We start from the raw sequence: 27193 nt of genomic DNA, 5'->3' as shown, positions 1-27193 counted from the left end.
CAGCTTTCTCCAAAGAAAACTTTTTTTTTTTACCGACGGTGCCCTCGGCAACAAAGATGTCGCTGGCAAAATGGCTATACCGATGACCTCATTGAAGAAGAAAATGGTCTCAATGACCATAATGTTGTTCTTAAATGTGCTAAATTCCAAAACGCCATCTCTAAAGGTTGTTACTCTCTTCACTTCTCTTTTTAAATCTTTTTTCGATCTGAGATTTTGAAAAAAAAACATGAAACTTTTGGTCTTTCTTTATGCTGTTTTTGTTTTTGGTTTTCACGTCTGAATTACTTAGCCGTAATGGTTTTTGAAAAAAACACATTTTTTTTCTAGTTGCTGTGAAACATTTCAATTTTTATGTTCTGAAAGTTTAAATCTTTACGTTCACATATATTATGTTATTTCTTGATATTTGTTAATTGGATTTCTTCTTTTATTTGTATAAATTTTGGTGTTATTTTGTGAACTCAGAAGAAAGAAAACAAGTGGAGAAAAAAGGGAAGTTGCTTTTGGATAAAGGTGAGGGTGGAACCAACAATGGTAATGGCAATGGGGAAAGTGGGAGAGAAAAGTAAATTTTGAGGATTGACATCATTTATAAATTTTAAGGGTTAATTTTTTTAAAATTATGATCAAATTGATATAATATATAAAAATTAAAGGTTAATATTTTATTATATCGATTTTTTAATTGTCACGTTACTCTCACACGGAAATAAGTCAAAAAATAATTTTGATTAGTTGGGTGACCAAATTAAATAAAATAATAAATGGATGACCAAAAAAGAAAAGATGCAATAGTTGGATGACCTGTTGTGTAGTTTGCCTAATTATTTAAATTCAAAACTTAAAATTAAATTAATATTTAATTAGGTATATATTTTAATTAATATGCCATTATTTATATTTAAAAGAATTATAATCTTCTATGATTTTTTTTTAGAAAAATGTTATATCACTGAAATTAAATTTAAAATCTTAAATTGAAACAGATTAAAAAAAAACGTTTGAAGTTTTTTTTAGAACAAAACTTTTAAAGATTATTTTTTTAGATTTTATTATTCATTTTAAAAAGATTATAACTTTAAACAATTGTTTTTATTAATTTAAAAATAAAAAATAGAAATTATATATAAAAAAATTATGTTGCCACACGTGAACAGGATTGACATACGGAAAAAAAAAATTAGGCTGTTAACATCATATGGAAACTTAAAACCTGGTAATATAATATAAAAATATGTTATTTATAATTCTAACCATTTAAAAAATAATAGTGAATAAATGGATATTTAAATATTAACATGTATGATTCGTTGCCTTATCTTAGTGAACACTTCCTTAATACCAACAAAAATAAATGGTAATAAAGATAAGGATAGGTTTGAATTTGGTACATGAGCTTATACCTGGTGAAAATTGTCTGTAAAATAACGTCCAATGGTTTTTGGTGGATTTCTATGAATATCTTTTATCTTACCATATATGTGACAAAACATTGAATGACATACATACATACATACATACATACGTCCTTCTTGTCTGTATCTTTCTTTCAATTTTTTCTATATAAGCGAATGCCTTCTCCTTCCACGAGTGACCATATAGCCAAACCTAGAAAATCTTGCATTTTATCGTAGAACGAGTAAGGGTTAACCTAATTAAGCTAACAGCTCTCCAAAGGGGGATCATTGTGGTCGACACAAAAATGGCTGGAATTCTTGTATATGCCACCATCTTACTTATGACTCTAGTCTGGTGTAGATTGTTAAGAAGACAAAAGAAAGGATCCCAAGGGAAAAGTGAGACCCAGCTTCCTCCTGGATCAATGGGGTGGCCTTATATAGGAGAAACTCTCCAACTCTATTCTCGAGACCCAAATGTATTTTTCGCTTCCAAACAGAAAAGGTTTTCGAAACCCTCCTCGCTTTGCTCTTCTGCTGCCTTTGATTCTCTTTGGCTTCTTTTTTCTCTTTTACTTTTTTTTTGGGGTGCTTTTTTCACTGAACTTCAGTACATGGTGGTTCAGGTATGGAGAGATTTTCAAAACGCACATATTAGGCTGCCCTTCTGTTATGTTGGCTAGTCCCGAGGCAGCTCGCTTCGTGTTAGTAACTCAAGCTCACCTGTTTAAGCCCACGTACCCCCACAGCAAGGAGCGTCTCGTTGGTCCAGCGGCGCTGTTTTTTCACCAAGGAGACTACCACACTCGTCTCAGAAAGCTGGTTCAAGCCTCATTGTCTATTGAGGCTATTCGGAACTTGGTGCCCGATATCGATGCCCTAGTGTCACGGACTTGGAGTTTTCCCACACATCCGTGCGGCCTTTGGCTTAAAAATGCCTAAGTCAGCCTAATTTCCACCAATAATGGATTCAACCGTAAAAACGCCTAAGTTAGCTCAATTCGCAACAATAAAGGATTCAACAGAATTCCCTTAAAGTTTCCATGAAGAACAGCGGAAGAACGAATTAAGAACGATCTTTGAAAGATGAACAAAAGCAAGAACGCTTGAGAGAAAAGTTTGAGTAAATGCTCTCGATTCTTATTCACAAAGAATAATGAAACAATTACAGGAGTCAGTACAAATGAGGGGGAGGCTCTCTATTTATAGTTGAGCTCCCCCAAAACCGATGGCTACAATTAAAAGCTGTATTCAATTAGGACTCTAACTTTACAGAATTAGAGGCTGTGTACAATTAGAACTTCTAAGACTACTTAGTCCTATCTTCATTATCGGGCCTATCAGGCTTCAATGTGACAGGCCTGTCCAACAGCTCTTTGAATCGGGCCAGTTCTCGTAGGCCAAATGATCCCCATCTGAGCAACAGACCTCCATTGGATGCATTTGGTGCGCTTGTCACGGGCTTTGAACTGCGGCCCGTGACATTCTCCCCCACCCATTCTCGCAACGCCCTCGTTGCGACTTCTGAATGGCACTGACTTGATTCACTTCGGTTTCGTCTCGTCGCCTTAGCCTTTCCCTTTCTTAGGGATTTTTGCCTCGGCTTTTGTCGCTTCTTAACTCGAGCCGTCCTGCTCGTCGCATTTACTCTGGTCAACTGTCCCACATGCATCGCTTCTTTTCCTTTGAAGTCTGATGCACCACCTACCTCTCCCATAGGTGGAAGCCTTGTCGATGACTCGGCCAACTCCGACGCTTCACTCAACTTGAGCCTCATTGGTCTCAGCTTCACTGTTTTCATCACAACTTTCTCCACTAAGTTAGATGTCAAACTCACCTCTTCCTTGGGTGGAAGCCCCTTTGACGACTCACCAAGCTCAGACGTTGCCTTTCTTTCGACTCCGGCTTGCTTTGGACAGTTCCGCAACTCATGCGGACCACGGCACAAGAAGCACTTAACTTGCTTCTTTTTGCTCCTCTTTGCCCTCTTGGCTTTGGCTTTTCCCTTGCTCGAACCAAGCTTCTTGGGCTCATTGTCTGCTCCATCGTTCCCCTCGATGACAGACTTCTTCGGACACTTCCGCAACCTATGCGGACCATGACACAAGAAGCACTCCACTGGCTTCTTCTCGCTTTCGGCCTCCTTGGCTTCGACACCCTTTGCGCTCGAACCAAGTACCAAGGCCTTACCCACTGGCTTCTCCTTAAGCGCGGATTTCTTCAAACATTTCTTTAACATGTGTGGACCGTCGCAGAGAAAGCATTTTAGCTTGTCCCTTTTCCTCTTGGGTTTCTTCTTCCCAACTCGTGGTTTCCCATTACCACCATTGTCGCCGTTGTCATTGCCATTAACTCTATCTTCCTTGTGATCCATTTCACATACGTCCCTTCCATCGGACTTGGAAGACCCAAGCTTGTCTTTCCCTAGACCAAGCTTCACCACGGACTCAACTACCATCATGGCTTCCGACAGGTTTTGGACACTTCTTTGTTCCACCTCATGTCTGACCCACGGCTTTAATCCCTTTTGAAAAGCAAGCAATGCTTCTTCATCGGTCACATCTGAAATTTGGAGCATGAGTTCCTTGAACTCTTGAACATACTCCCTCACTGTGCCCCGTTGCATTATCTCTTGCAACTTTGCCCGAGCTTCTTCCTCGGCAAATTCTGGGTAAAACTGTCTCTTCAACTCGCATTGGAACTCTTGCCACGTCCCAATCTCACCTTGCCTTTTATTTGAGGTCCTACCTCGCCACCATAAAAGCGCAATGTCAGTAAGAAACATTGAAGCAGTGTTTACCTTAACCGCATCCTCCATGATGCCTTTGGCACGGAAGTAGTTTTCCATCCTCCACAAGAAATTATCCACATCACATGCAGACCTTGTCCCCACAAACTCTTTCGGCTTTGGGACATCCTCATTACTGAGTGCTGCATTTGCCACTCCTTTCCCCACGGCTGCTTGACACAAGGACAGCTCTCCCTCGAGCTCCTCTATTCTTGTGCTCAAAGCCTTCGTCGTGGCCATTGTTTCCTCCTTCAAAGCCATCATCATGGCCTCGAGAGCATCATTCCTTTCCGACAGCTTATCCCTGTGTGAATTAAACAACTCGTTTACCTTGTCCATGGTGGAATCAAGAGACATCTTTACATAGTCTCTGGACTGCTCCTTCCAGTTTGCTATGTGATCCTCGACCCCATCGAGTGCCTCCTTTACATCCTCCATGGATCCCTCGAGTTTACCCACACGTTCCTCTACTGCCGATATTGTCTCCTTCAAAGACTTCCTCGCCCACCTTTGTTCAAACTCTTCTTTCGACATCCCAACGGTGCCTTTGAACCAACAACTCGAATATTACTTGGTTCAAACCTTGGCTCGGATACCACTTGTCACGGACTTGGAGTTTTCCCACACATCCGTGCGGCCTTTGGCTTAAAAATGCCTAAGTCAGCCTAATTTCCACCAATAATGGATTCAACCGTAAAAACGCCTAAGTTAGCTCAATTCGCAACAATAAAGGATTCAACAGAATTCCCTTAAAGTTTCCATGAAGAACAGCGGAAGAACGAATTAAGAACGATCTTTGAAAGATGAACAAAAGCAAGAACGCTTGAGAGAAAAGTTTGAGTAAATGCTCTCGATTCTTATTCACAAAGAATAATGAAACAATTACAGGAGTCAGTACAAATGAGGGGGAGGCTCTCTATTTATAGTTGAGCTCCCCCAAAACCGATGGCTACAATTAAAAGCTGTATTCAATTAGGACTCTAACTTTACAGAATTAGAGGCTGTGTACAATTAGAACTTCTAAGACTACTTAGTCCTATCTTCATTATCGGGCCTATCAGGCTTCAATGTGACAGGCCTGTCCAACAGCTCTTTGAATCGGGCCAGTTCTCGTAGGCCAAATGATCCCCATCTGAGCAACAGACCTCCATTGGATGCATTTGGTGCGCTTGTCACGGGCTTTGAACTGCGGCCCGTGACACTAGCAGCCTCTACCGTAGATTCTTGGCATGGGGGGCATGTCGTTAACACCTTTCATGAAATGAAAAAGGTTATTGTTCGGTTCAATGTCGTCGTCAAACAAATGATTGGGTCAACTAGTTTTTTTTTTTTTTTTATAATTCATTTCCCACTTTAACAAGTACTGAGACAAAACAGTTTTTCCTATTAAAATATATTAGTTTTGAAAAGTTTTGTTTCATACTGTCTTTGGATCTCTCTGCTTAACAATTTGTCTCCAAATGATTGCAGTTCTCTTTCGAAGTTGGCATACTAATGATCTTTGGCCGCCTCGAGGCTCGATATAGGGAGGAGCTTAAGAAGAACTACTTCATAGTTGACAAAGGCTACAACTCCTTCCCTACAAACATCCCTGGAACTCCTTACAGAAAGGCATTGCAGGTAATAAGCAAATCCAATTCCTGTTAGTTCACTCCTAAAATTAACCGTCTTCTTCCCTTTTTCCGGTGACTAAAACGGATTCCCTTCAGGCAAGGAAGAGGTTAAGTAAGATATTGAGTGATATCATAAGTGAAAGGAAGGAGAAGAAGTTGCTGGAAAAGGATCTTTTGGGTTGCCTATTGAATTCCAAGGATGAAAAAGGCCAAGTCCTAACCGACGATAAAATCGCCGATAACATCATTGGAACTCTTTTCGCTGCTCAGGACACGACGGCCAGTGTCATGACATGGATCGTCAAGTACCTTCATGACAACCCGAAACTTCTAGAGGCAGTTAAGGTAGGGCTTGGGACAAGCCAAATTAACCATTTTTTCCCTTTTTTTTTGCCGGGGTCTAGAACAGTCTATCTTTCTGTATGATCACTATGCCCTCATTTATTGATTGTCTTTGTTGTTGAAATTTTTATGTTCAGGCAAGATCAGTACTACTACAGCATAAACTTAATAAAATTAATATGGTGAGCCTGTTTTTGTAGGCTGAACAAAAGGCAATTAAAATATTAACTGAAGAAAGCAATCAGCCGCTGAGTTGGTCACATACTCGGAATATGCCAATTACTTACAAGGTGACTGAGAACCGTCAATTACAATGACTTGCATAGTGAAATTTGTTCCTTCCTTGACTCCCTAACTTGGATTTGGCTATCCACTAAATCTGGCTAACAGTGGAAAGCATTTTGACTTGGTCAGGTTATATTAGAGACTTTAAGAATGGCAAGCATCATATCCTTCACTTTTAGAGAAGCAATTGCTGATGTGGATTACAAAGGTGAGGATCAATCGATTTATGTAATACATGAACCCCGCAAGTTAGATTTATTTGGGTGTAGACTACATTGTCATAAAAGTGCAACTTTGCCTAAATATGGAACAAACATCCATGTAAAAACTATAGACATAAATGATGATCCCTTTAGGTTTTGTTGCTGAAGTACTTAGCCTTGTCGACTCTAAATTTGCCAACAGGTTACCTCATTCCGAAAGGTTGGAAAGTAATGCCTCTGTTCAGAAACATTCATCACAATCCCCATTTTTTTACTGATCCGCAGAAATTCGATCCTTCAAGGTTTGAGGTATGTAAGTGTTTTCGATGTATACAATGTGTTTGGATATTTTCATTTATGGTCTTGGCATAAACGTTTATGCTTTATGATTAAAGGCGTTTCTCTGGTTGTAGTACATAAGATGAGTTTATCTCACTGGGTTCCTTTTTTTTTTTTTTGGGTAGGTTGCCCCAAAACCCAATACTTTCATGCCATTTGGCAGTGGAGTGCACGCCTGTCCTGGAAATGAGCTTGCAAAATTGGAGATGCTTATAGTGACCCACCACTTGGTTTCCAAGTTCAGGTATGTTGTTTGGAAATTAAAGTGCAAATAATATGCAATGCTCCTATCATACAAACACACCACACTGTTTTAACAGTAACTTGAGTGTTGGACCATATTCTCCTAACGGTCCCCTTCACTGAGATTTTCTTATTGTCACTGCAAAAAACATTCCTAATCAAGTTTTAAGGGAATGTTCTACTATATGATGTTTTGAGACAATCCTTCAATGATATTCCTTTTCATGCAAGTGGCTATTTGAAGTAAGGTGACTAAATTCATTAAAATGATGGAAAGAGACACCAAGAAATCGAATTATAGACCCTCGGTGTTGGAAGGGGACTTGTTTCTTTGCAAATAACTGCTGACAGTAACATTTTTGTTGGGTTTTGCAGGTGGGAAGTGGTAGGATCCGAAAGTGGAATTCAGTATGGCCCATTTCCAGTCCCTCAGCAAGGACTCCCCACCAGATTTTGGAAAGAATCTACAACATAGAAAGGCAAGCACGGATGGTGGGTGGATTACAATAAGAGCAGTAATGCAATGCTCCGCTCCCATTTCACTCCCTTTGTCTCTACAGCAAAACTTTCAACTGAGCAGTTTCCATTTTTACCACCTGATTTATAGCAAATCCCCTTCCAAGCTCTCCTGGGGATAGATACCAACTTGTTTCCCATCCATCTCAGTTTTAGTTCATTCTCATTGTCATTAAAAGCCTTTTTTACTCCATCTTTTAGCGGCAAGCAAGTTGTAGCTCCAAATTTGATATTTATGATAATCGAAAGGTTTCAGTTAACAAACAAGTACTATTCCAAATTTTACATTTATATCTGCAAATCGTTTTCACAAAGGAGCTCTCTGCCAGGGGCTGCAAAGGATACATGTGTCAAACTACCATTGGATAAGTTACAATGGATGTTGTCTCCAACAGGTGTGCACCCTTTGAAGCACACCCAAGCTTGCTGACCACAGTTTGTGCTGTCTTGCCCTTATGGACCCTACTAACTAGATGTGGATACCAGAGCTTGATAGCCTCGATTCAATTACCATTTTAATCATTACCAGCCAGCACCAGCTTTGGCTGGCCATGATATTTTATGCATCTTTTACTGATGTGGGGAATGCATTTAGTTTAACCCTGCTGAGTCAATCGAGTTCATAATGGCCTGCTTGCTTGATTTCTTTTCTTCACATACTTCAAATCTGGCATAAGAAGATGAACAAGAGTTATCTTCATCCTTCTGAGTGTTGTATGTATTGATTAAATCCTACTTAACCACTCTTTTCAATTTGTTTCATTCGAAAATCTGTCTCCAAGACATGACATTGAACCTTATCATGCAGTGAGTGGCCAGGCAATATATGATTTGTATATATGGTTTTCCCCTCATTTGAATCGTGTCATATTCCTTATCATCTAATTTCTAGATATGCCATATCTAGAGTTTGACTTGAGAGGTTCACTAATTTTTACAAAAGCCATATCTAAAACTAAAAGGCTTCTTCATCTTCGTCAGATAAATTCCAAGCATATTATAACTCAACACACAGCTGAAAATGAACAAGCAAACAATGCCATTGAAAATAAAGAGCAAAACAATGGGGCAAAAAGAAAAACAGTTTCACTATTTAAGTACACCCTGTAAATAATGATTACAGTAGTAATATGTTATATACCAATTAATCTGGTCCATCCATTCCAAGCATCTTATGACTATTTTATTGCAAAAGCAAAGTTTGAAAATAAGGGAACCTTTGCTTAAGCATCTTGAGTAGTAGATGTATATTTCATAATGGCTTCAACAATTCTCTCCTTGTCTCTGGTTGGAAATGCTTCCAAGAGAACTCCATTCTTATAGAAGTGAAAAAGAGGCACTGCCTGCAATAATTCAGATTCATCTTAATATACAGTGACACGTGACAATCATCTTTGCATATTAGGATACATCTAAAACTTCCATCCTGATTTTTGTAATAGATGTAAAATTTTACCTTTCATACTGATTTCTTTATTAGCAGTTTGATTTAAAAAAAAACGTTCACAAGTAGCCAAAATTCTTTTATCCACAAATTAAGATTTCTAGTCTGTTTCAGCTATGATAGAATCATCCAACAGAAAAGACAGCAAGCAAATTTTGGTTACGCTCAAGTTCCCATATTCATCATAAATGAATCATCCTAAATGGCTAATAATTGTAACAGATTTGCAAATTAGTCAGTATTTGGAGGAATGGGATTAAATGTTCAAATAGAGATTACCCTGATTCTAAGTCTTTCAGCAACTTCAGACTGTTCATCATACTCATCGATTACCTGCGGAAGAAAACAGATAATAAGAGCTCATGTTTTTGTGGCTCAAAATCCCCTCCTATCAACCATGAAAATTCTATCTTAAGCTCTTCTATTCTTTAACAGAAGCCATAGATTAGAATATAGGATAGATGCATGAATTATAAGCAATCAACAAAAAATTTCAAAGTTCGGGTCGTGAAAAAGACACTCACATTATGTTTCAAGAAAATTACTCCAGCATCTTCATCGCCAGCACCCTTGCATAACTTTGAGAACCCTTGCTCGATGTACTTACAGCTTCCACAAGAAGTCCGATAAAAATCTACTACAACTAAAGAATTAGTTTCTTTGGCCTTTTCAAGAATTTTTAAGAATTCTTCATCAGTCTTAAATTCTCTAACACAGTCCACAGGGCACAGATCGTCGTCTTCGTCAGATAATTCCCCTTGATTTTCATCAGCCACACCTTTGATGCACCCGTGTTGTAATGCGTGGCTAATTTCCAAAGCATCCAAGTGGGAACTTATAGTTATAGATGGTATTTTGGCCATCAAAAGACTAACATGACTTTGATTATGATGTAAGTTGGGGAAGGTACAGGTAATTCTATGATTGAATTGTCCATAAAGATTTTTTCTGAAAATGAAAGAGGTATTACTGTACAGAATATTCTGCTGTTGCATCACTGCCTACAGCAATCCCTCCACCACAGAAATATAAATGAAACCACCCAAAATTTATGAATTTAGAGGATGAACTTCAGATCATCTTTCAAGCATATATCACTTGTTCCTTGAATGCTATCAATCAGACTGCCATCAGTAAGTTCACTATATACATATATACCAACACAAACATACAAACCATCAGAATTTTCTCCAAGATTAAAATCTGTGCTCTATTTCTAACATAAATAACCCTCCATGGATTCATGATAAGTCTAAAACTCAATGACAAACAAAAATAGAAGGTATGATATAGGATTTCATATTCCCAAGTTATCAGAAGTGGAATAAATGACAGTGTTTTCATATCTTTATCCAAACTCTACAATCTTGAACTAAATAAAGCAATATCCACGTTCCATTTACACCCCAATTTTCTGATCTTCCATTTTGTTTTTACTTTACTTCACACTAGGCCATTTTCTCTATGAAACCCACTGTTATTATTGAAGTTATGTTTTCTTTCTGCTAAGCAAAAGCATCATAAAACTAATCGATCCACTGATAAGATCAGTTTATAGCTCATAAATACTCGTCGGTCCTCACATATTTGCGATAAACATAAACTACAGGGAACCAAGTTTCGACAAGAACAGCAAGCTAAAAGTTAAGAAACTGAGTATTAAAACTACGAGTTTTCTGCATAGGAGAGAAATTGAAGAACTTAATGAAAAGCTAGCAGCTTACCTGCGGGCAGTCGAGAGTTGAGCTTATGCCGATAACTGAAGAAGCTTCGAATGAGAAGCGGACACGCCACTACCATATCCGCTTTTCAAGTTTTATACTTTATCCATATATCCGTTTATTCGCCTCTTCCTTAATTATTTGTCTAAGTGGAACGTCTTTTGTCCCAAATGTTATTATACTAACAAAACCAAAATCAAATTTGCATGTAAAGGTGAATCATCTACTACTAATTAAATTGAAACCGTCTTTTCGTCCTTCATACTTAAATTAATCTTTGAATGACATGGTTATTCTTGGAATTAGTTAGTTTTACTTAAGTCTTTTAATGAGAAAATAAATTTTGGGTTAGCCCATTGATCATAAAATATCAAAACCCAAATCCCAAAGGCCCAAAAGACATCATCTTCAAGAGAAAATGCAAGCAACTATTAACAAATCCCATACTAGAACTTTCATCCAATAAAAAAGTTTTTATTGGAAAGTGTGTCAGGTTTGATTATATCGCCTGGGAAACAGCGTCGTATGGGCGAAGAAAACAAATTTCAATCGTAAGCCCAAGCTAATTTCCAGTCTCTTCTTCTTCTTCTTCTTCGGTTTCTGTAATTTTGGTTTAATAATGGCGAATACCGAGTTGAAATCCGATAATTTTGGTTTCTGTAAGCCCAAAAGGCTCACTTGGCTAGTGATGCTGGTAAAGAGCTCACCAAGAAGATCGGCCTCGTTTACCAAATCAATATTGCCCCCAAGGTCCATCCTTTATTCAAATTTTAACCTTTTTCCAAAATTTCAATTTTATTTAAAAGCTTGCTTTAATTTCTGGGTTTTATTTATGACGTGTAGAAAATTGGATTTGATGAGGTTTCTTACATTGTTGACCTCAAGAAAGGAGAGGTTACTAAAGGTTAGCCCCTTTAATTATTTAAGAGATATTCCATTTTTGTTAATTCAATCTTTTCTTTGTCTTGGTTGGGTTTGTTTATATGATCTGCCTCTTGATTAGATCGTAGCTTGTAAATTGCAAAGATGGAATAGTGTTTGAAGTTTGTATCTGTTGCATTGTATAATCTGCTGAAGTTTTTGCTACAAAAGTTAATCTTTCTATTGGAAATTAAATGGCGTGCTTGCTTGGTTGCAAGTATCTGGCCTCTAGACCGCTGCTCCTTTGCTGCTAACTATAATATACATTTTGTTGCCAGGATTTTTATCTTTTTGTCATTTTTATATTTTTTTCAATCATGTTTATTTGGTTATTAACCTCTTTGTCTCTGCGATAATGGTAGCACGGCTGACCCCGTTTCACTAATTCAATAGCTTCCCCATCTTTTTGCCATGGTAATAAAAATTTATTAATTTTATGTCAGCTTGGACTGCTACCCCTTATTAGTTGTTCAATGGCTAAGTCCCCTTATTTTTTCTCCCAATTAGCACTTGAAGATATGGTGCTTTTATGTTAAAGATTAAATTTTCTGTATCTTTGCCATATGAAATTGGTAATCTTGACTTTTTCTGTTTGTAACTGTTTAGTGTTTATTTCGATTACTTTCTCCTGGAGATTCAAGTATGATTTTGTCAATTCATAGACATATACGATCAAGTCCCCCTAATTGTTTTGTCTTTCAATATAAAGATGTTCATTATCTTATCACTCTGAAATGCAGGTAAATATGAAGGGGGAAAGCCTGATGCTATATTTTCGTTCAAGGATGATGATTTTATGAAGGTTGCCACTGGAAAGATGAATCCACAGATTGCTTTTATGAGGTACAATTCTACAATTTCCATTTATTTTCCCTGTAATGTTAGTGATTTCTTTTGTCCCGGGGGATGGGAGTTTGCAATGTCGAGGATTTCCCTTGTTAATACAGTGATATTGATGATGCAGGGGTGCGATGAAGATTAAGGGGAGCTTGAGCGCAGCTCAGAAGTTCACTCCTGACATTTTCCCAAAACCTGCAAAGATGTGAGCAGGGATGCTAATGTATTATGTGTTAGTTCTTTCGTATGTTGCTCCAAGTGGGAAAATGATAAATGGAAGTTGTCCGTGTCTCTGTGATTCTGTCAACCTTTTTCTTTGATAGTACACTTGACTTTTGTCATTGCTTTATATATTAGATTACCAGATCGTAAGGCGACTAATCCATAAGGATTTGTACTATAAGGTTCCCCAATCCATTATATTGAACAACTTCAATATGTTCCTTGGTCTTTTAATAAATACAACTATATGCTTTGTTGGATCCACTTGGCCATTTTAATAAAATGATTGCATAAAGTACTCCAAGTCAAACATTGGATAAGGCTGCTCAATGATAGCAAAGATTAAGGGAATTTTTCGATCGAGACTGAAAGTGTCGGAATAAGATGCCAATGGAAGAGTTTTTTTTCTTTCTTTTGATAAATGCCAATTATTTGTTTAGCCAAAAATAATAGCCTTTGATTACATTATACTTAGATAAGTCAGAAATTAACAGAAGAAAATTTTATAAGGATTTCCATATACTAAATATTTTTTATCTGCTGATCTAGATAGATGGAAGTTGTTCAGCACTTGTACACAATATATTTGAATATATGGTAGTAATGATTTTTCAAATATATAGAAAAAAAAAACTTAAAAATTGAATATATCCATATAAAAAAACATATGTCTAGATAGGGGAAAATGCAGCATTGCATGTATTGTTTTTCTCGTGTGAATGAAGGTTGGCCGCAATTACTACTTATATATTATACATTCCTAGCTTTTCGATATTATTATGTCTCTTTCCATTAATCTCAAACCAGAACCTTTTCATAGGCTTCCAGGATCTGCTATTTCCTGTAGGATGGCGACGTTACCGGCCTATACATGCACTATTTTACAAGGGAATTTTGCTTTGACAGAAAAAAAAAAAAAGAACTTTTTGTTTTTGCAATTTTCACAACTTGCAAGTTACAACGTGATTTGTGTGTAGGCAAGATAAATACTTATTACGTAAAGTAGATGATGAGAATTTCGTGTGAGAAAAGAGCTTATCTCCATGTATGAAATGACCCACCAGAAACCCTACTTGCGGGGACCTCATCGAGCATTCCCCTTTGGAGTGTCGTGGGAAACGAAGAATCGAAAAGCGTTTTTGGCTTTAACTGATGAAGTCGCTACTTGCTACCCATGCACCACAATGTGCCTCCACTGCTCGAATGTCCGCAAAATAAAGTGTTTTAGTGTAAACACCTTCCTCCTGATTATTCTCAGCTATGTCCAACATCTTTGGCTGTTTTATCCAGGAACCAAATAAAGAGGATAAGAATATGTATATGGCAATAATTAATACAGATGACTTATTTGCGAATCAAGATTGAAGCAAAGAAACATTTCCTCAGTTTCAGTGTTCACAATGAACCATATGTGCATTGTGTCATCTTGAAACAGGAATTGGTGCCTATATAAAGCCAGAAGCATATCACCATTCACCAAGCTCGTCTCATGAGGCTAAGAGAACGAAACATATATATATATATAAAAATACAGAGAATGAGTTGTGTAACTTCACTTTGCTTCCTTTCTCTTTTCCTCTATATCTTTCCATCTTTGACGTCTCCAAGCTTGCTATTCCAGGTATAGCTTGCACTTGTTATTTCATCTACCCTCACGACTTATCTGCAATTCTGCGACTAATTGATGATGACGTGTAGGGTTTCAACTGGGAGTCGTGTAATAAGGCTGGAGGATGGTATAACTCTCTCAAGAACTCCATCCCTGATATCGCTAATGCTGGTGTTACTCATGTCTGGCTTCCTCCACCCTCTCAATCAGTTGGACCCCAAGGTATTTCATGTTTCGAGTGCCTATTATCGATTGTGCGCCTGAGCTGATGCCAATTAAGATTATGTTAATTACCTTTAACACTGAAAGATCTAAGGAAAATTAATGAGTATACACCTTTCAATTAATTCACCATAAAAAATGACATGTTACAAATTTGGAAATTTAATCTCAACATCTATAACTCCTTTCCTATGCTCGGACTGCGGCCTCTTTGTATTAAAAGAAAAATACCTTTCTATTAGTACTCTTCCCATGAAAGAGATATTACAGTTAGACCAAAATAAACATGAAAGTGAAAGATGAGACGTACCCATGTTTGTTGAGGAGGGATAAAGAGCTCGATGCTACTTAATCAAGGTTTTGGCTTTGAGCTTTATTGATGGAAAAGATAATGTTTGGAGAGCTTTACCTCCTATTTAGAAGCCCGACTTGATTTCATATTTGATCAGACTCAATGTGACTACTAAACAAGAGTGAATTTCAAATTAAAAAAAATGGGACATGCATATACATAATCTCTGTTTACTTTCTGTCCTGTTTCCCCTTCTCTTTTATTGTATTACTTCGAATTGCTGTTAAGGAAGCACGTAACAAATATTTTTCCATGTGTGCTCCAGGATATCTGCCAGGAAGGCTATATGATCTTGATGCATCGAAGTATGGATCTCAGGCTGAATTGAAGTCACTAATAAAAGCTTTCCATCAGAAGGGAATAAAATGTTTAGCTGACATAGTAATAAACCATAGAACAGCAGAGAGGAAAGATGGAAGAGGAATATACTGCATTTTCGAAGGAGGAACTCCAGATGATCGATTAGATTGGGGACCATCTTTCATTTGTGGGAACGATAAGGAGTATTCAGATGGGACAGGCAATCCCGACACTGGACTGGATTATCCACCAGCTCCCGACATTGACCATCTCAACCCAAGGGTTCAAAAAGAGTTGTCTGACTGGATGAATTGGTTAAAGACCGAAATTGGTTTTGATGGATGGAGATTTGATTTCGTGAGAGGGTATGCCCCAAGCATCACCAAAATCTATATGGAACGAACTTCACCAGATTTTGCTGTTGGGGAGAAATGGGAAGATCTTTCCTTGGGGCAGGATAGTCAAGATGCACACCGTGGAGCTCTCAAAGATTGGGTTGAAGCTGCCGGTGGGGTTGTCAAAGCATTCGATTTCACCACGAAAGGGGTTCTGAATGCTGCAGTGCAAGGGGAGTTGTGGCGGTTGAAGGATTCCAATGGGGAACCTCCTGGAATGATTGGACTTTTGCCCCAAAAGGCAGTGACTTTCATCGATAATCATGACACAGGGTCTACTCAAAAGCTTTGGCCTTTCCCATCTGATAAAGTCATCCAGGGCTATGCTTATATTCTCACCCATCCCGGCACTCCATCAATAGTAATTTCTGTCATCCTCTCTTCTTTCTTTCTTCTCGTTTTTCATTATCACCATTCAGCAACCCAGTGAATACTTGAATTTATGATGTGCAGTTCTATGATCACTTTGTTGATTGGGGATTAAAGGATGAGATTACTAAATTGGCAACCATAAGGAGAAAGAATGGGATCAGTGAAACAAGCAAGGTTGATATTCTAGCCTCTGATTCTGATCTGTATGTTGCCGCAATTGATGAGAAAATCATTACCAAGATTGGCCCAAAGATGGACCTGGGCAACCTTGTACCTTCCAACTACCAGCTTGCTACCTCAGGGAAAGACTACGCCGTGTGGGCAAAGAAGTGAGACAGTGGACACAACTCAATGTTCAAAAAGTGTCCCTCGACGATGTTCAAAAGGCTCATACTTGGTTAAATTTCTTAATGGCTATGTCTGTATGAATGTTACTGAGAAAATAAATAAATGAATATATGTTTAATAGTACTATAATCTACTTTGTGATGATTGCCTTGTCAAAAATAAGCTGTCAGATCTCTTGAACAATTTTCCAGGGGTAGTATAGCTTCAAGTTATATTTTTTTATGGAGAGAGGTCTTTTCTACAGAAGATTAGTATACATGCATATACGGGTCGGTAAGGAAGGAAAATAACATAGAATAAAAAGTGAAAGAGAAGGGGAAAAATTAAACCGTGAAAACGAAAGGAAAGAAAATAATAAAGAAAGAGACGAAGTGATGGGATTCAATTGCAATTTCAAATGGAGATTTGATTGAAAATAAATAAAAGCATGGTTAACTCTCAATCGATTCTCACTATCGAATCGATTTCTCCCAAGGCTAAAGAAAGCACTGAACCTGCTCCGAAAATGCTGTGAGAAAGAGGATCTGTTGCTTTAGGATGTAACTTTTGGTTCATGAAGAAGCGACCCCTCCGCATCAAGATAGTCAATCGCTGCTCCCAGAACCTGGGGAAGACTAAATGGGCGAAAAGAAGACATTCCGGGGGCGAGTGAATCAGGCTCCGTGCCAGTCAATCTAGTTGCTGGTTGATCTCCCTCAGGGCGAGTTGCTATCGCTGCTTCCTCTTTCGTTCAAGCGGCATGAAGCTCATCTTCATTGGCTGACTCGGAAATGAGCCCGTCACCCGAGAAGACGGACTGACTGGCATCGTACAATATAGAAGGTTTCAAATCATCATTGGAAACCGAGATTTGATGTCAAATTATGTTAAATTTGTGAAGCAGAGTTCAAAATATATTATTTTGGTCGATGTAATTTCCTTTTTCATATTGTTTTGATAAAGCAACAGGCAAGTTTAACAGGGATCTCATGAATGCTACCATAAATCAGGAGGGCTTGAAAAGCTGCTATTGTTATAAGATAGTCCTTAAAATGTCTCCATTGTTGATAGTCGTTTCATGCATGATAACCAGTAAGACTTTGATATGACATAGTGTACTTGAAATTTCAGAAAATTTATATTTTTTCTTTTGCATTGATCTATTCCAATTGAAACATATCATGTTTTGATGACATTGTTTATGCTTCCAATTGTGAATTATTAACACACAAACAATCCCTTACAAGAATATTTTTAAGAAAATACAGAACATAGTATTAGGGCCCCGCTCTAGATTTTATTCAAGATTTTAGCATCGAATTGCAGTTCAAGGGCCCAAATCTACTAGTTTCTTTAAAATTTTGTTTTCGGAAGGACTAGGTTAAAAATTTCTTAAAATAAGCATACTGTGAAGAACAAATCAAATTCTATCCTGGCAACAAACATCGCTTTTACAAGTGTCTCAAAAGCCTACACAGAACCATCTCCCTTACTCACTCCAGAGTCCAAATCCTTCGGCCGTACATGATACAACCCTTCCCAGTATGCAAAAAAAAGGTTGTCAACTTTATCGTACATCAAAAAAATGTTCTCAATGGCTACGATAACCCAGGAAAGAGGAGGTAAAATCACAACAATAGGTACCGTATAACACGACACTTCATTTACGACTTACGTGGGACTTGGATGAACTTGAGTGTGACTTCTTCCAGGAAAAAATGGTGAAAATCTTGGGCAATAACGACTTCTTCTTTTTCTTTTCAAGCTTGGGTTTGGGGAGTGATTCGGTTTCTGCGTTGTTCCCCTGCTTATATGTCTTGGAGCTTGCTGAAGTACTGGGTTTAAAGTTTTTGGTTTCTTTCTTTCCTTCAGAACTTGGCCTTGGAGGGTTTTCCCCTTGACTCAATTCAGTAGCCTTTGGTTCACCCCTCCAATTTCTCCATTCTTGCTCAATACCAAACTTCCTTTCCCTGGCCTTCTCAGCCTTCACCATAGCAACTTTTAGTGCTTCCTTTCTTTCAGCCATCTCTCGGTTTACTTCTTCCAACCTTTCCAAGCTTATTGACTCAGATTGCTTAGCTACCTCAACTTGAGATACAACAGCTTCTACCCTTAACTTGGCTTCTTCCTTTGCCTCATTTGCACGTTTACCGAGGTTGTAGTACTCCTCTGTGGAAAGTGTTACACTAGGTGGTGAATCCATATTATCAATGCTTTTAGTTGATTCGCTCTTTTCAAATGCTTCGATTGCAGCTAAAGCTAACTTTTCCGAAGCCTTGGCGGCCTCTATCTCTTTTTCAGCTGCAAGTAATCGACTCTCCATAGCACTTGCTCCCGCCTTTACTTGCGCTGCTCCTTCTTCTGCCTTGTGCAGATCTTCACGGGCCATTTCAGCAAGTGACTTAGCCTCATCAGCCACTCGTTTTACTGTTGCCAGCTCAGCCTCCGAAAGAGCAACTGCACTTGAAGCCATGTGTTCTCTCTGCTTATTGGCAAGCTCAGACTTATCCCTGTCAAGCTCTAATTTTAATGAAATGGTAGCCACCTTCAAACAATCCACTTCTGCACTTGCTTTTTCTATATTGACCTTGGCGTCTTCAAGTTCCTTCTGTAATGAAGCAACGAAAGCGTGTACATCAATGTGAGTTGTCGTCTTTGATGTCTGTGACTTATAAGAAGCTAACTCAGCTTTTAAATCAAGGAGCAGGGCTGAAGCAAAGTCTATCTTTGATTTCAGATCCTTTGCTGAATAAATTTGTTGATTGAGTCTCTGAAGCTCCTCCTCAACCTGTTTTAGTTCCTTCTCCCAATGCTTAGTATCTTGGTCTCGGGCCAGGGTTACTCTAATCCTTTTCCCTTCTGCTTCCACATGGGCAGCATGTGCAGACTCTAAGATCTCGCTTGTGGCAATCAACTCAATAGTCAATTCTTCCACCATTTTCTCAACCTCCTTTGAAGCAGAAACAACCTCTTCAGCTTTCTTAACCGCGGTATCTCTTTCATTCATCAAAAAAGCATATTCCTTATTTAATGTTTCTAACTTTTCTTTAACGAATTTCAGTTCCGAAACTGCAGCTGCATGCCTGGATTTAGCAACCTCAAGCTGTGCCCTTGCTGCAACACTAGCCTCATCTCCAATCCCGTGTTCCATCTCATCCACTCTAAACTTGGCTAGTTCATAGTCTTGCTTTGCCTGATTCTCTTCAGTTTGTGCTCTCTCCAAGTGTAGCTTGAGCTTTTCTGTTTGTCTCTTTGTGCTGTCCAGCTCCTTTAATACATTCAATTTTTCCTCTTCAGCATCCTCTGGTCGTTTCTTATATTCAGGCTTCTCTTTCTGCACTCTCACAAACATTTGTTCCACAAGCTTGCTTCTCTATAACACAAAAATAAATTTTAAGTTTCAGTGGAAATGAACAAAGTAGGCAGAGAGAAAAGAAGAATTTATGATGATCAAATAAAATTGATAAAAAGCTTAACAAAATTAAAGATAAAACGACATTCATTAGACATAACAAAAATATATTGCAGCATTGCAGATTATATTAACATATCTAAAATACCTCCAAAGTTCGATTTCTCTGAGCTTTCCAATCAACGATTCCTCCAAACTTGGAAACAGCTTCTTTAACTGATTCAAAAGGTGCTAAAAGATCTCTTTTTAAATCTACTTGCTTTTTCTGTGAAGGGCTAAAAGATTTAGCAGATCTGATCATCTTTCGATGATGCGGAGTGAGATCAGTGATTTGGGATACATGATCCTCATTTTTAGCATCTCCTGTCTTAGAGTCATTGACCTTGGAAGAAGATGAAATGACGCCATCAAGCATAACAGGAGAACCATCAAGAGAGGACCCAGCATCAAAAAGGGGCAAGGTAAGCCCACTCGTTTTCAATTGATGGGCGGAAACAGAAGGCAAAAGCTTGCCATTGTCGTTATTAATAAGCGAATTAACAACAGAATTGGCTTCTTGAGATTGTTGTCCATCAGAAAGCCTAGCTGGTTCTAAATGGTCATTTTTAGAATCTCCAACCATTGGATTGGAACCAGTACTTTGAGAGGGTTCTTCATCAGAATTGTCATGAGTTCCCCCTGTCCTCGAGTCATTCATCAGTCTACCCTGATGATCTGTCTCAATTTCAACTGACGAAGTTGAATCTGCACATTCTGTTCTACTGTCTTCTTGTCCTTTAATTACTGACAAATGACTTTCAGGTTGTTTTGTTTCGTTACTTGCTGGACCTTCACCAGAATTATGGTCCATGTCTAAAAGTAATGAAACAGGTTCTGAACGAGGCATCTCTTCTGCTTTTACATTCCCCATCTTTGAAGATTATAAGGTGTCTGAAACCAAGAAAACAGACACCATTCAGGGGACGTGGAAAAGAAACAAAAATTCACAGCTTAATCAAGATCTAATTCCACGAACAAAAGGAGCAGAGTTGAAAATCAGCAATTATATGTTTAACATAAAGAGTAAATTTTAGAAAAATGAATTAGTGTCTACAACTGCATTCATCTAGTGTAGATCCTCAATTTAAGTTAACAAGTTTTGACCAAAGAAATCAGGAGCAAAAGTTAGAAAAAGAACATTAAAAATTAAATGGAATAGAGGTTTTTTATAGGTTCAACTGGGTCTAAGCCTGGTTTTAAAACAATTTCCAGGATCAAGCCCGGCCCTACTCATCCAAAGAGTATATTTCACTATTTTAAAAAATATATATTTAAATTTAATTATAATATATTAATATAAAAAAATTTGAATAGTAAAACAGGTTAAACCAAAGCCTGACCCAAAATGGGCCGGCCCAACTGAGCCATCCTGCAGTACATGAACACCTCTTCTGGCAAGGTAGAACAATTTGTCATCTCGTACTTGTTTTCCTCCATCCATGTTAGCACATGCACCATATAGATGCCATCTTTTGTTAGGCACAGATGTTTAATTAAAGAATTTCATGCAAAAGCTCCTTTCACTTAAATGTAAAAAGACACGCCAACTTTCATCTCAAGTCTCAAAAACAAAACGCCATTCAACCCCACAACTTTCATCTGTAATCTTGAATTCGATTCCTAAGAGTTGGGGAATAAATGTGTAAAAGAAGTAAAAGAAGCTAAAATGTTAATTAAGAAGCCATAAATTATTTGAAGTCTCGATTGTTTCCGTCAGCCAAAAAGATGGAAAATACATAAATAAAATTAGCTTGATTACATAAGCCAACGTCGTGATAATAAATTCAACTGACTCAAACACTAGTAATTTAAAAAATTCTCAGAGCTTCATTCTCACAGAAAAAAAAAAGGCCGCTTAATTCATAATTAAAGCATCGATTTTTCAGAGATTAATGAAAAGCTAATTAATAAATGTCATTCCAGAAAAAAGAAAAAGGAACTTACCCGTATTTCCCAAACACCAAATGATTGACAAAGAGTGAAAAGTAAGCGAATGATATTTGAGATTCAGAAAATCAAAGAGAAACAACTCCTTAATAAATAGAGAAGGGGTGAGGAAAATTTACGGCTAAAATTAAGAAAATGAAAGAAACAGAAAAAAAAGCCAGAGGGATCACCCGTGCCTATCTATTTCTCGTCTCTCTTTTTCTTTTAACAGTTCAGTTCCTCTCTTCGTCGATATATTTTTTTAATTAGTAGTTGTATAATCTATTAGTATTATTTTAAATTTTGAAGTGGAAATTCTGTTTTTAAACTAAAGGAGTTGGCTTTGAAGGAGCAGAATTGTGTTTCGGCCAAAGGAATCTCACATGATAAGTCGTTTTATTTTTCCAAAAAAAGGTGATTTTAAAATTTTAGCCACATTTCGGCTTAGCTCAAACCTCAAATCAGTTGGCTTTCCCAAAAAATAAGAAGGGAAAAGGTTTGGATTTTTTTTTTTGAAACAATGACGAGGGTAGGAGAACGCTCAATGACCGAAGAGCCTCTAATGCTGAAATCGAAAATCAAATCATGAACCTTATATCAAAATAAAATTGTAGAGTTATGTCTTGTATTTTTTGAATTTTTTTAATTAAATTATATTTTTAATTTTTTATTTAAATTTTAATTAGTGTAAATTATTTTAATATTAAATTTTTACTTAAATTTTAATTAGTGTAGGTTATTTTAATATTATTTTATCTATGAATTTAGCTTATAAATAGGTTTTTTTCCATATTAGAATATTAATTTTTACAAGCTTTCAGAAGATTTTGTATTTACGTTTTGAGAGTTCTTATTTAGGGTTTCAGAGTTTAGTTTTATCTCCATTTTTTGTATTTTTTGTTTTTGTCATTTTAGTGAAATTATTTGTACATATGATTTTTTATCCTCTTCAAATGGGGTTTTTCACGTAAAATATTTGTATTAAATCTTTTCAATTTCTTCATTATTTTACTTGTTTGTTGCTTAATCGGGTTTATTCCCAACAAACTAGTATTAGATATAGTTCGCTTTTTGCAATCAACCTATTCAAAGATAGCAACAATAAGGTTTGATAATATAAATTCGATAACATCACAAATTTCAATCCGTGGCAAGTTTCGATAACGAAAATTCTAAGTTGGGGCAATCTTGAGAAAATTCTTATAGAGAAGAAGCCTCCAAACATGGATAAATCAAAATGAGATAGGTTAGATAAAAAGGCTCTATCCACGATTCAATTATGTCTAACAAATAATGTGTTGCAAGAGGTTTTGACAAAGAAAACAACATTCACATTATGAAAAATGTTAAAACCCTCTAGCGTGTAACACCTTGAAAATTTCTACAGTAATATATTATCCTTAATATAGTAAAATAAGGAAATAAAGTGGCAAGAAGAGAAAAATTTGAGTTATGTCACTGGGAAGTATATTATGACATATTGATTCAAGAAAGGACTAAATTGTAAAAGTGAGAAAAGTTTTGTGGCCCAAGAGTAAATACTCAAAATTTGAGGGATTAAAGTGTAAATATAAAAAGTTAAAGGACTAATGGTGCAAGTTTTTTAAGGGTGGAATGATCTAGAAACCAAAGAAAATTGATGAATTAGGACCGAATTGAATATGTGAAGAATTATGAAGGACTAAATTATAATTTTACCAAATTAAGTGATGACTCAAGAATGAAATTTTAAAAGATCACAAAGAGAAAAATAGTCAATTGGAAGAGAGAGAAATCTAGAGACAATGATGATGTTGGAGATATTTTAGATAAATTAAATAAATAAATATTAGTTTATTAATACTTTAAATCGATTTTTAAATGATATTTTATTATGTTATTATTTTATTTAATATATATATATGTAAGGAAAGAAAGAGGAGGGGGATCACCTTCTCATGCAACTAACGTGAGAAGAAGAAGAAGAAAGACAGTTTTCTTTTTTTTTAATTTGGTCCTTCCACCAAAAATTTACCATTTTCACCTAGAAATCAAAAGAATTTCTATAGCCATCAAGAGAGAAAGATGACAAGAAGACTATGGGGAGTTAGAATATCAAGTTAGATTCAAGAAATAGAAGCTGGAGGAGAGAGAAAATCAAGTTAAAGATTGAAATCAATGGAACAAGGTAAGAACATTAAGATTTCAATATATTTTTAAGATTAATATTATTGAAAAAACATGGAATTGATGTTAATGTAGAGTTTTCTTATATATGGTATGTTCTTGATATGTTAGTGAAGAGAAAATAAGAGAAAGTAATGAGAAATAGTGTAGAGAAAGAAAATAAGGGTGTTATAAACATGGTAAATAAACATCTTGTACTAAAACAGTTTTGGATAGCAGCAGTAGGCTAAATTTTAAAAATCACCATAAATTGTGAAAATAGAATTAGAGTATGAAAAAAGATATGGAATTAAGCTTATTGAGTCTAGTTTCTTATAGAAGAAACGGTGTAGGCAATGGAATTGTGAATCATGAGATATAATAAATTTTGTGAGATAAGTCAGAATGATTTTGGGTTCCCTATTCTGACTTTGGAAAATTATCAAAAATTGGAGAAAAAAAATTAGGTTCTTAAATTTATATGTTTAAAATCCTGAAGAGTTTGTTTTCAATAGAAACAAACTAGAATATCATCCGAATTCTGTACAATGAGATAATTAATTTTTAGTAAAGAAGGGTCGGAACTATCAGACAACAGAATAAGGGTGACTTCAAAGAATAAACTATACTTATTGGCTAAACCAAAAATTCTGAAAATTTTATGGTAAGAATACAAGTAAGTATAATTTCATGGAAAATTAGCTAATCTTAATTTATAGTTTTTTAGCTCAAGATATAAATAATTTAGTGACTATGACGCAAATGGACAGTTTTGAATATACATACAAGTAAATAGTGAAATTATTGATAATGTTACTTGTAGCATGCTATATAAATTAAGGATGTGGAATGGAGAGGAGGAGGAGGAAAATATGTATGAATATTCAGCTAGCATGGCTAATTTGTATGTTTTAGGCTCAGGGACTAAATTGAATAAAAGTAAAACTTTGTGGGTAATTTTGTAAAAATTTTAGAAATGACCAATTTGCATGAAATGGATTATTTTATTATTTAAAATTACAAAATTGAATGAAATTATTAATTTAGCTCAAGATTGGGGAAAACATGTTTTAAAGATTAAATTGAAAAGTGTTGAAATTATGGAAAATTCTGATATTTTATAGAATTCATGGGTTGTTATCAATTTGTATGAGGATAACTGCTGGAAATAAGGATTAAATTGCAAGAATTTTATTTTTTTAGCCTAAGGATGAAATCGTCATTAATTAAAAGTTTAGGGGTAAAATGGTAATTTTGTTTAGGGCATTAATTGAATGTATTAGAAATGAAATAAATGAAAATGACTATCAAATTTATTTATAAAGATCCGGATGACTCGAATACGAGACTTGAACGTGGAAAAGAAAATATATCGGATTAATGAAATTATAAACATGAATAAGCAATGAGGTAAGTTAGTGTAACTTGAATTGTATTTTTAAATGCATGAAATATCGATATAATGAATCACCTAATTTATGTTTATGGAGAAATGGAAAGAGAATGATATTTATCATGACATGTAAATATGTGATTATCTTTGATACGTTGATACAAGGAAATTAAGTAAATTGAGACGAGTAATAAATTCAAGTAAAACATATCAAAAAAAAATAAGTACTCTAAAGGACAATATGTTTGATTTTAATTAGTTCCAAATATGAACGTTAGATGAAATGAAATATCTGATGAATAAATCGGTAACTCCGGTAATGCTCCGTAATTCTATTCCGGTGACGGATCTGGGTTAGGGGCGTTACAACGCGGCTAAGTCTCTAGTTAATCGATTAGTGCTGAAACAACGTTTATACACGTTCTACATGAACAAATGTGAGCACCTTAGAAATTACATCAATCAATTTATTACTCTTTTAAATGATTTAAAGAACGTTGAGGTTCAGATTGACGATAAATATCAGGCTATGCTATTATTTTGGCTCTTTACCCCATTCATACAAGTCTTTCAGGGAAACGTCGATTTATGGTAGAGGTAATCTTTCATTTGAGGATGTGAAGAGTCATCTGTTGAACAAAGATAGGCTTGACAATGAGTTTGGTTCGTATAGAAAGTTAGACAAGCAAGCATCAATTTTGGTAGCATCAAGGAAGCTAGACAAGATATCGCTATTATAAAAAGTTAGGTCATGTCAAGGTAGATTAATGCATACAACGAAACAAAATGACTGCTGAAAGCAACAAGGAAGATTTAGCTGGTGCTAATTTGGTTATAACAAGGGTGATGATTTATTATTGGTGTTAGCAAGTGAAAGCTCCGAGCTTACATTCGAGTGGATTCTAGATTTGGGGTGTTTTTTCCACATGTGTCCCAACAGGGACTAGTTCTCCACATACAATTCAGTTGAAGGTAAAGTTGTGCTCATGGGGAATGATTCACCTAGTAAGGTAACCGATATTGGTATTGTTTAGATTAGGATGTACGACATGATAATTAGGACACTATCAGATGTCAGACATGTGCCTGACTTAAAGAAAAATCTCATCTCATTAGGAATTTTGGACTTGTAGAGCTGTAGAATTAACATCGGGTCAAGCGGCATTAAGGTATCTTGTGGGACTCTCATTTTAATGAAAGGTAAAAAGATTGACATTATTTATGTTTTAGAAGGATCAACGGTGATTGGTGAAACATGAAGTTCCTCGTCTGTTAATGAGTTGAAGTTTACTCATTTGAAGTAGAGACAACTTAGTCATATGAGGGAAAAAAGTATGATCGTTTCGTATAAAAGAGATTCTCTTTTGGGTGCAAGTTTTGAAAAGATAGGAAACTACGTTCGTGAAAATCAAACCTGAGTCAGTTTTGATTTGGAATTGCACAAATGAAGACTAGAAGTCTTCCAGCTTCTAAGCACAACTTTGACTCAGTTAATATCTTGCATAGTTCAAGATAAGCTCGTGGTGGGCTTTAGCAAAGAAGGCATTGTGGAAATACGTGTTAGGGTGGAGATGTGCGAAGTTATGCGTCGTATTTTTTTGGCTTTTCTTTTCCCAATTAAATTATGTTTTTAGTTGTTATTTTAATTTAAGTTTCTCACTTAAACTCTGATTAGTATAAGTTATTTTAATATTATTTTACTTATGAATTTAGCTTATAAATAGCTCATTTTTTTCACCTTAGAAAAATAACCCATTACACATTTAGGTATTAGTTTTTACAAGCTTTAAGAGGATTTTGTGTTTATGTTTTAAGGGTTCTTATTTT

General features: G+C 36.2%; 4 protein-coding genes and 1 pseudogene across 5 annotated transcripts; 3 read left to right on the top strand and 2 right to left on the bottom strand.

Moving 5' to 3' along the window:
- Window positions 1–1588: 1588 nt before the first annotated feature.
- On the top strand, window positions 1589–7993 carry LOC107958119 (abscisic acid 8'-hydroxylase CYP707A1). Its single transcript, XM_016893793.2, has 11 exons — window positions 1589–1905; window positions 2027–2282; window positions 2760–2763; window positions 5397–5458; window positions 5659–5808; window positions 5898–6146; window positions 6344–6433; window positions 6558–6636; window positions 6834–6940; window positions 7096–7214; window positions 7589–7993. The coding sequence occupies exons 1-11, from the start codon at window positions 1706–1708 to the stop codon at window positions 7686–7688; spliced, it is 1416 nt and encodes a 471-aa protein (XP_016749282.1). The 5' UTR covers window positions 1589–1705; the 3' UTR covers window positions 7689–7993.
- An 802-nt stretch (window positions 7994–8795) lies between these two features.
- On the bottom strand, window positions 8796–11187 carry LOC107958118 (thioredoxin-like 4, chloroplastic). The gene is made up of 4 exons (XM_016893792.2): window positions 10898–11187; window positions 9698–10315; window positions 9453–9506; window positions 8796–9072 (listed from the first exon to the last, which is right to left on the bottom strand). Exons 2-4 carry the CDS (start codon window positions 10166–10168, stop codon window positions 8953–8955), a joined length of 645 nt encoding a protein of 214 aa, XP_016749281.1. The 5' UTR covers window positions 10169–10315; window positions 10898–11187; the 3' UTR covers window positions 8796–8952.
- Window positions 11188–11344: 157 nt separating this feature from the next.
- On the top strand, window positions 11345–13134 carry LOC107958117 (sterol carrier protein 2-like; annotated as a pseudogene). The gene is made up of 4 exons (XR_001700583.2): window positions 11345–11644; window positions 11738–11798; window positions 12556–12658; window positions 12780–13134. The product of XR_001700583.2 is annotated as a sterol carrier protein 2-like (transcript).
- Window positions 13135–14212: 1078 nt separating this feature from the next.
- LOC107958116 (alpha-amylase) lies at window positions 14213–16595 on the top strand. Its single transcript, XM_016893790.2, has 4 exons — window positions 14213–14495; window positions 14573–14705; window positions 15323–16113; window positions 16206–16595. The coding sequence occupies exons 1-4, from the start codon at window positions 14364–14366 to the stop codon at window positions 16455–16457; spliced, it is 1308 nt and encodes a 435-aa protein (XP_016749279.1). The 5' UTR covers window positions 14213–14363; the 3' UTR covers window positions 16458–16595.
- A 1264-nt stretch (window positions 16596–17859) lies between these two features.
- On the bottom strand, window positions 17860–20941 carry LOC107958115 (protein WEAK CHLOROPLAST MOVEMENT UNDER BLUE LIGHT 1). The gene is made up of 2 exons (XM_016893789.2): window positions 20012–20941; window positions 17860–19824 (listed from the first exon to the last, which is right to left on the bottom strand). Exons 1-2 carry the CDS (start codon window positions 20771–20773, stop codon window positions 18112–18114), a joined length of 2475 nt encoding a protein of 824 aa, XP_016749278.1. The 5' UTR covers window positions 20774–20941; the 3' UTR covers window positions 17860–18111.
- Between the last annotated feature and the right edge of the window lie 6252 nt (window positions 20942–27193).

The sequence above is a fragment of the Gossypium hirsutum genome, chromosome A05, assembly GCF_007990345.1.
Source record: "Gossypium hirsutum isolate 1008001.06 chromosome A05, Gossypium_hirsutum_v2.1, whole genome shotgun sequence".
Classification (NCBI taxonomy): Eukaryota; Viridiplantae; Streptophyta; class Magnoliopsida; order Malvales; family Malvaceae; genus Gossypium; species Gossypium hirsutum.
Note: the sequence above shows the minus strand (reverse complement) of the source record. Positions and strands in the feature narration are given on the sequence as shown.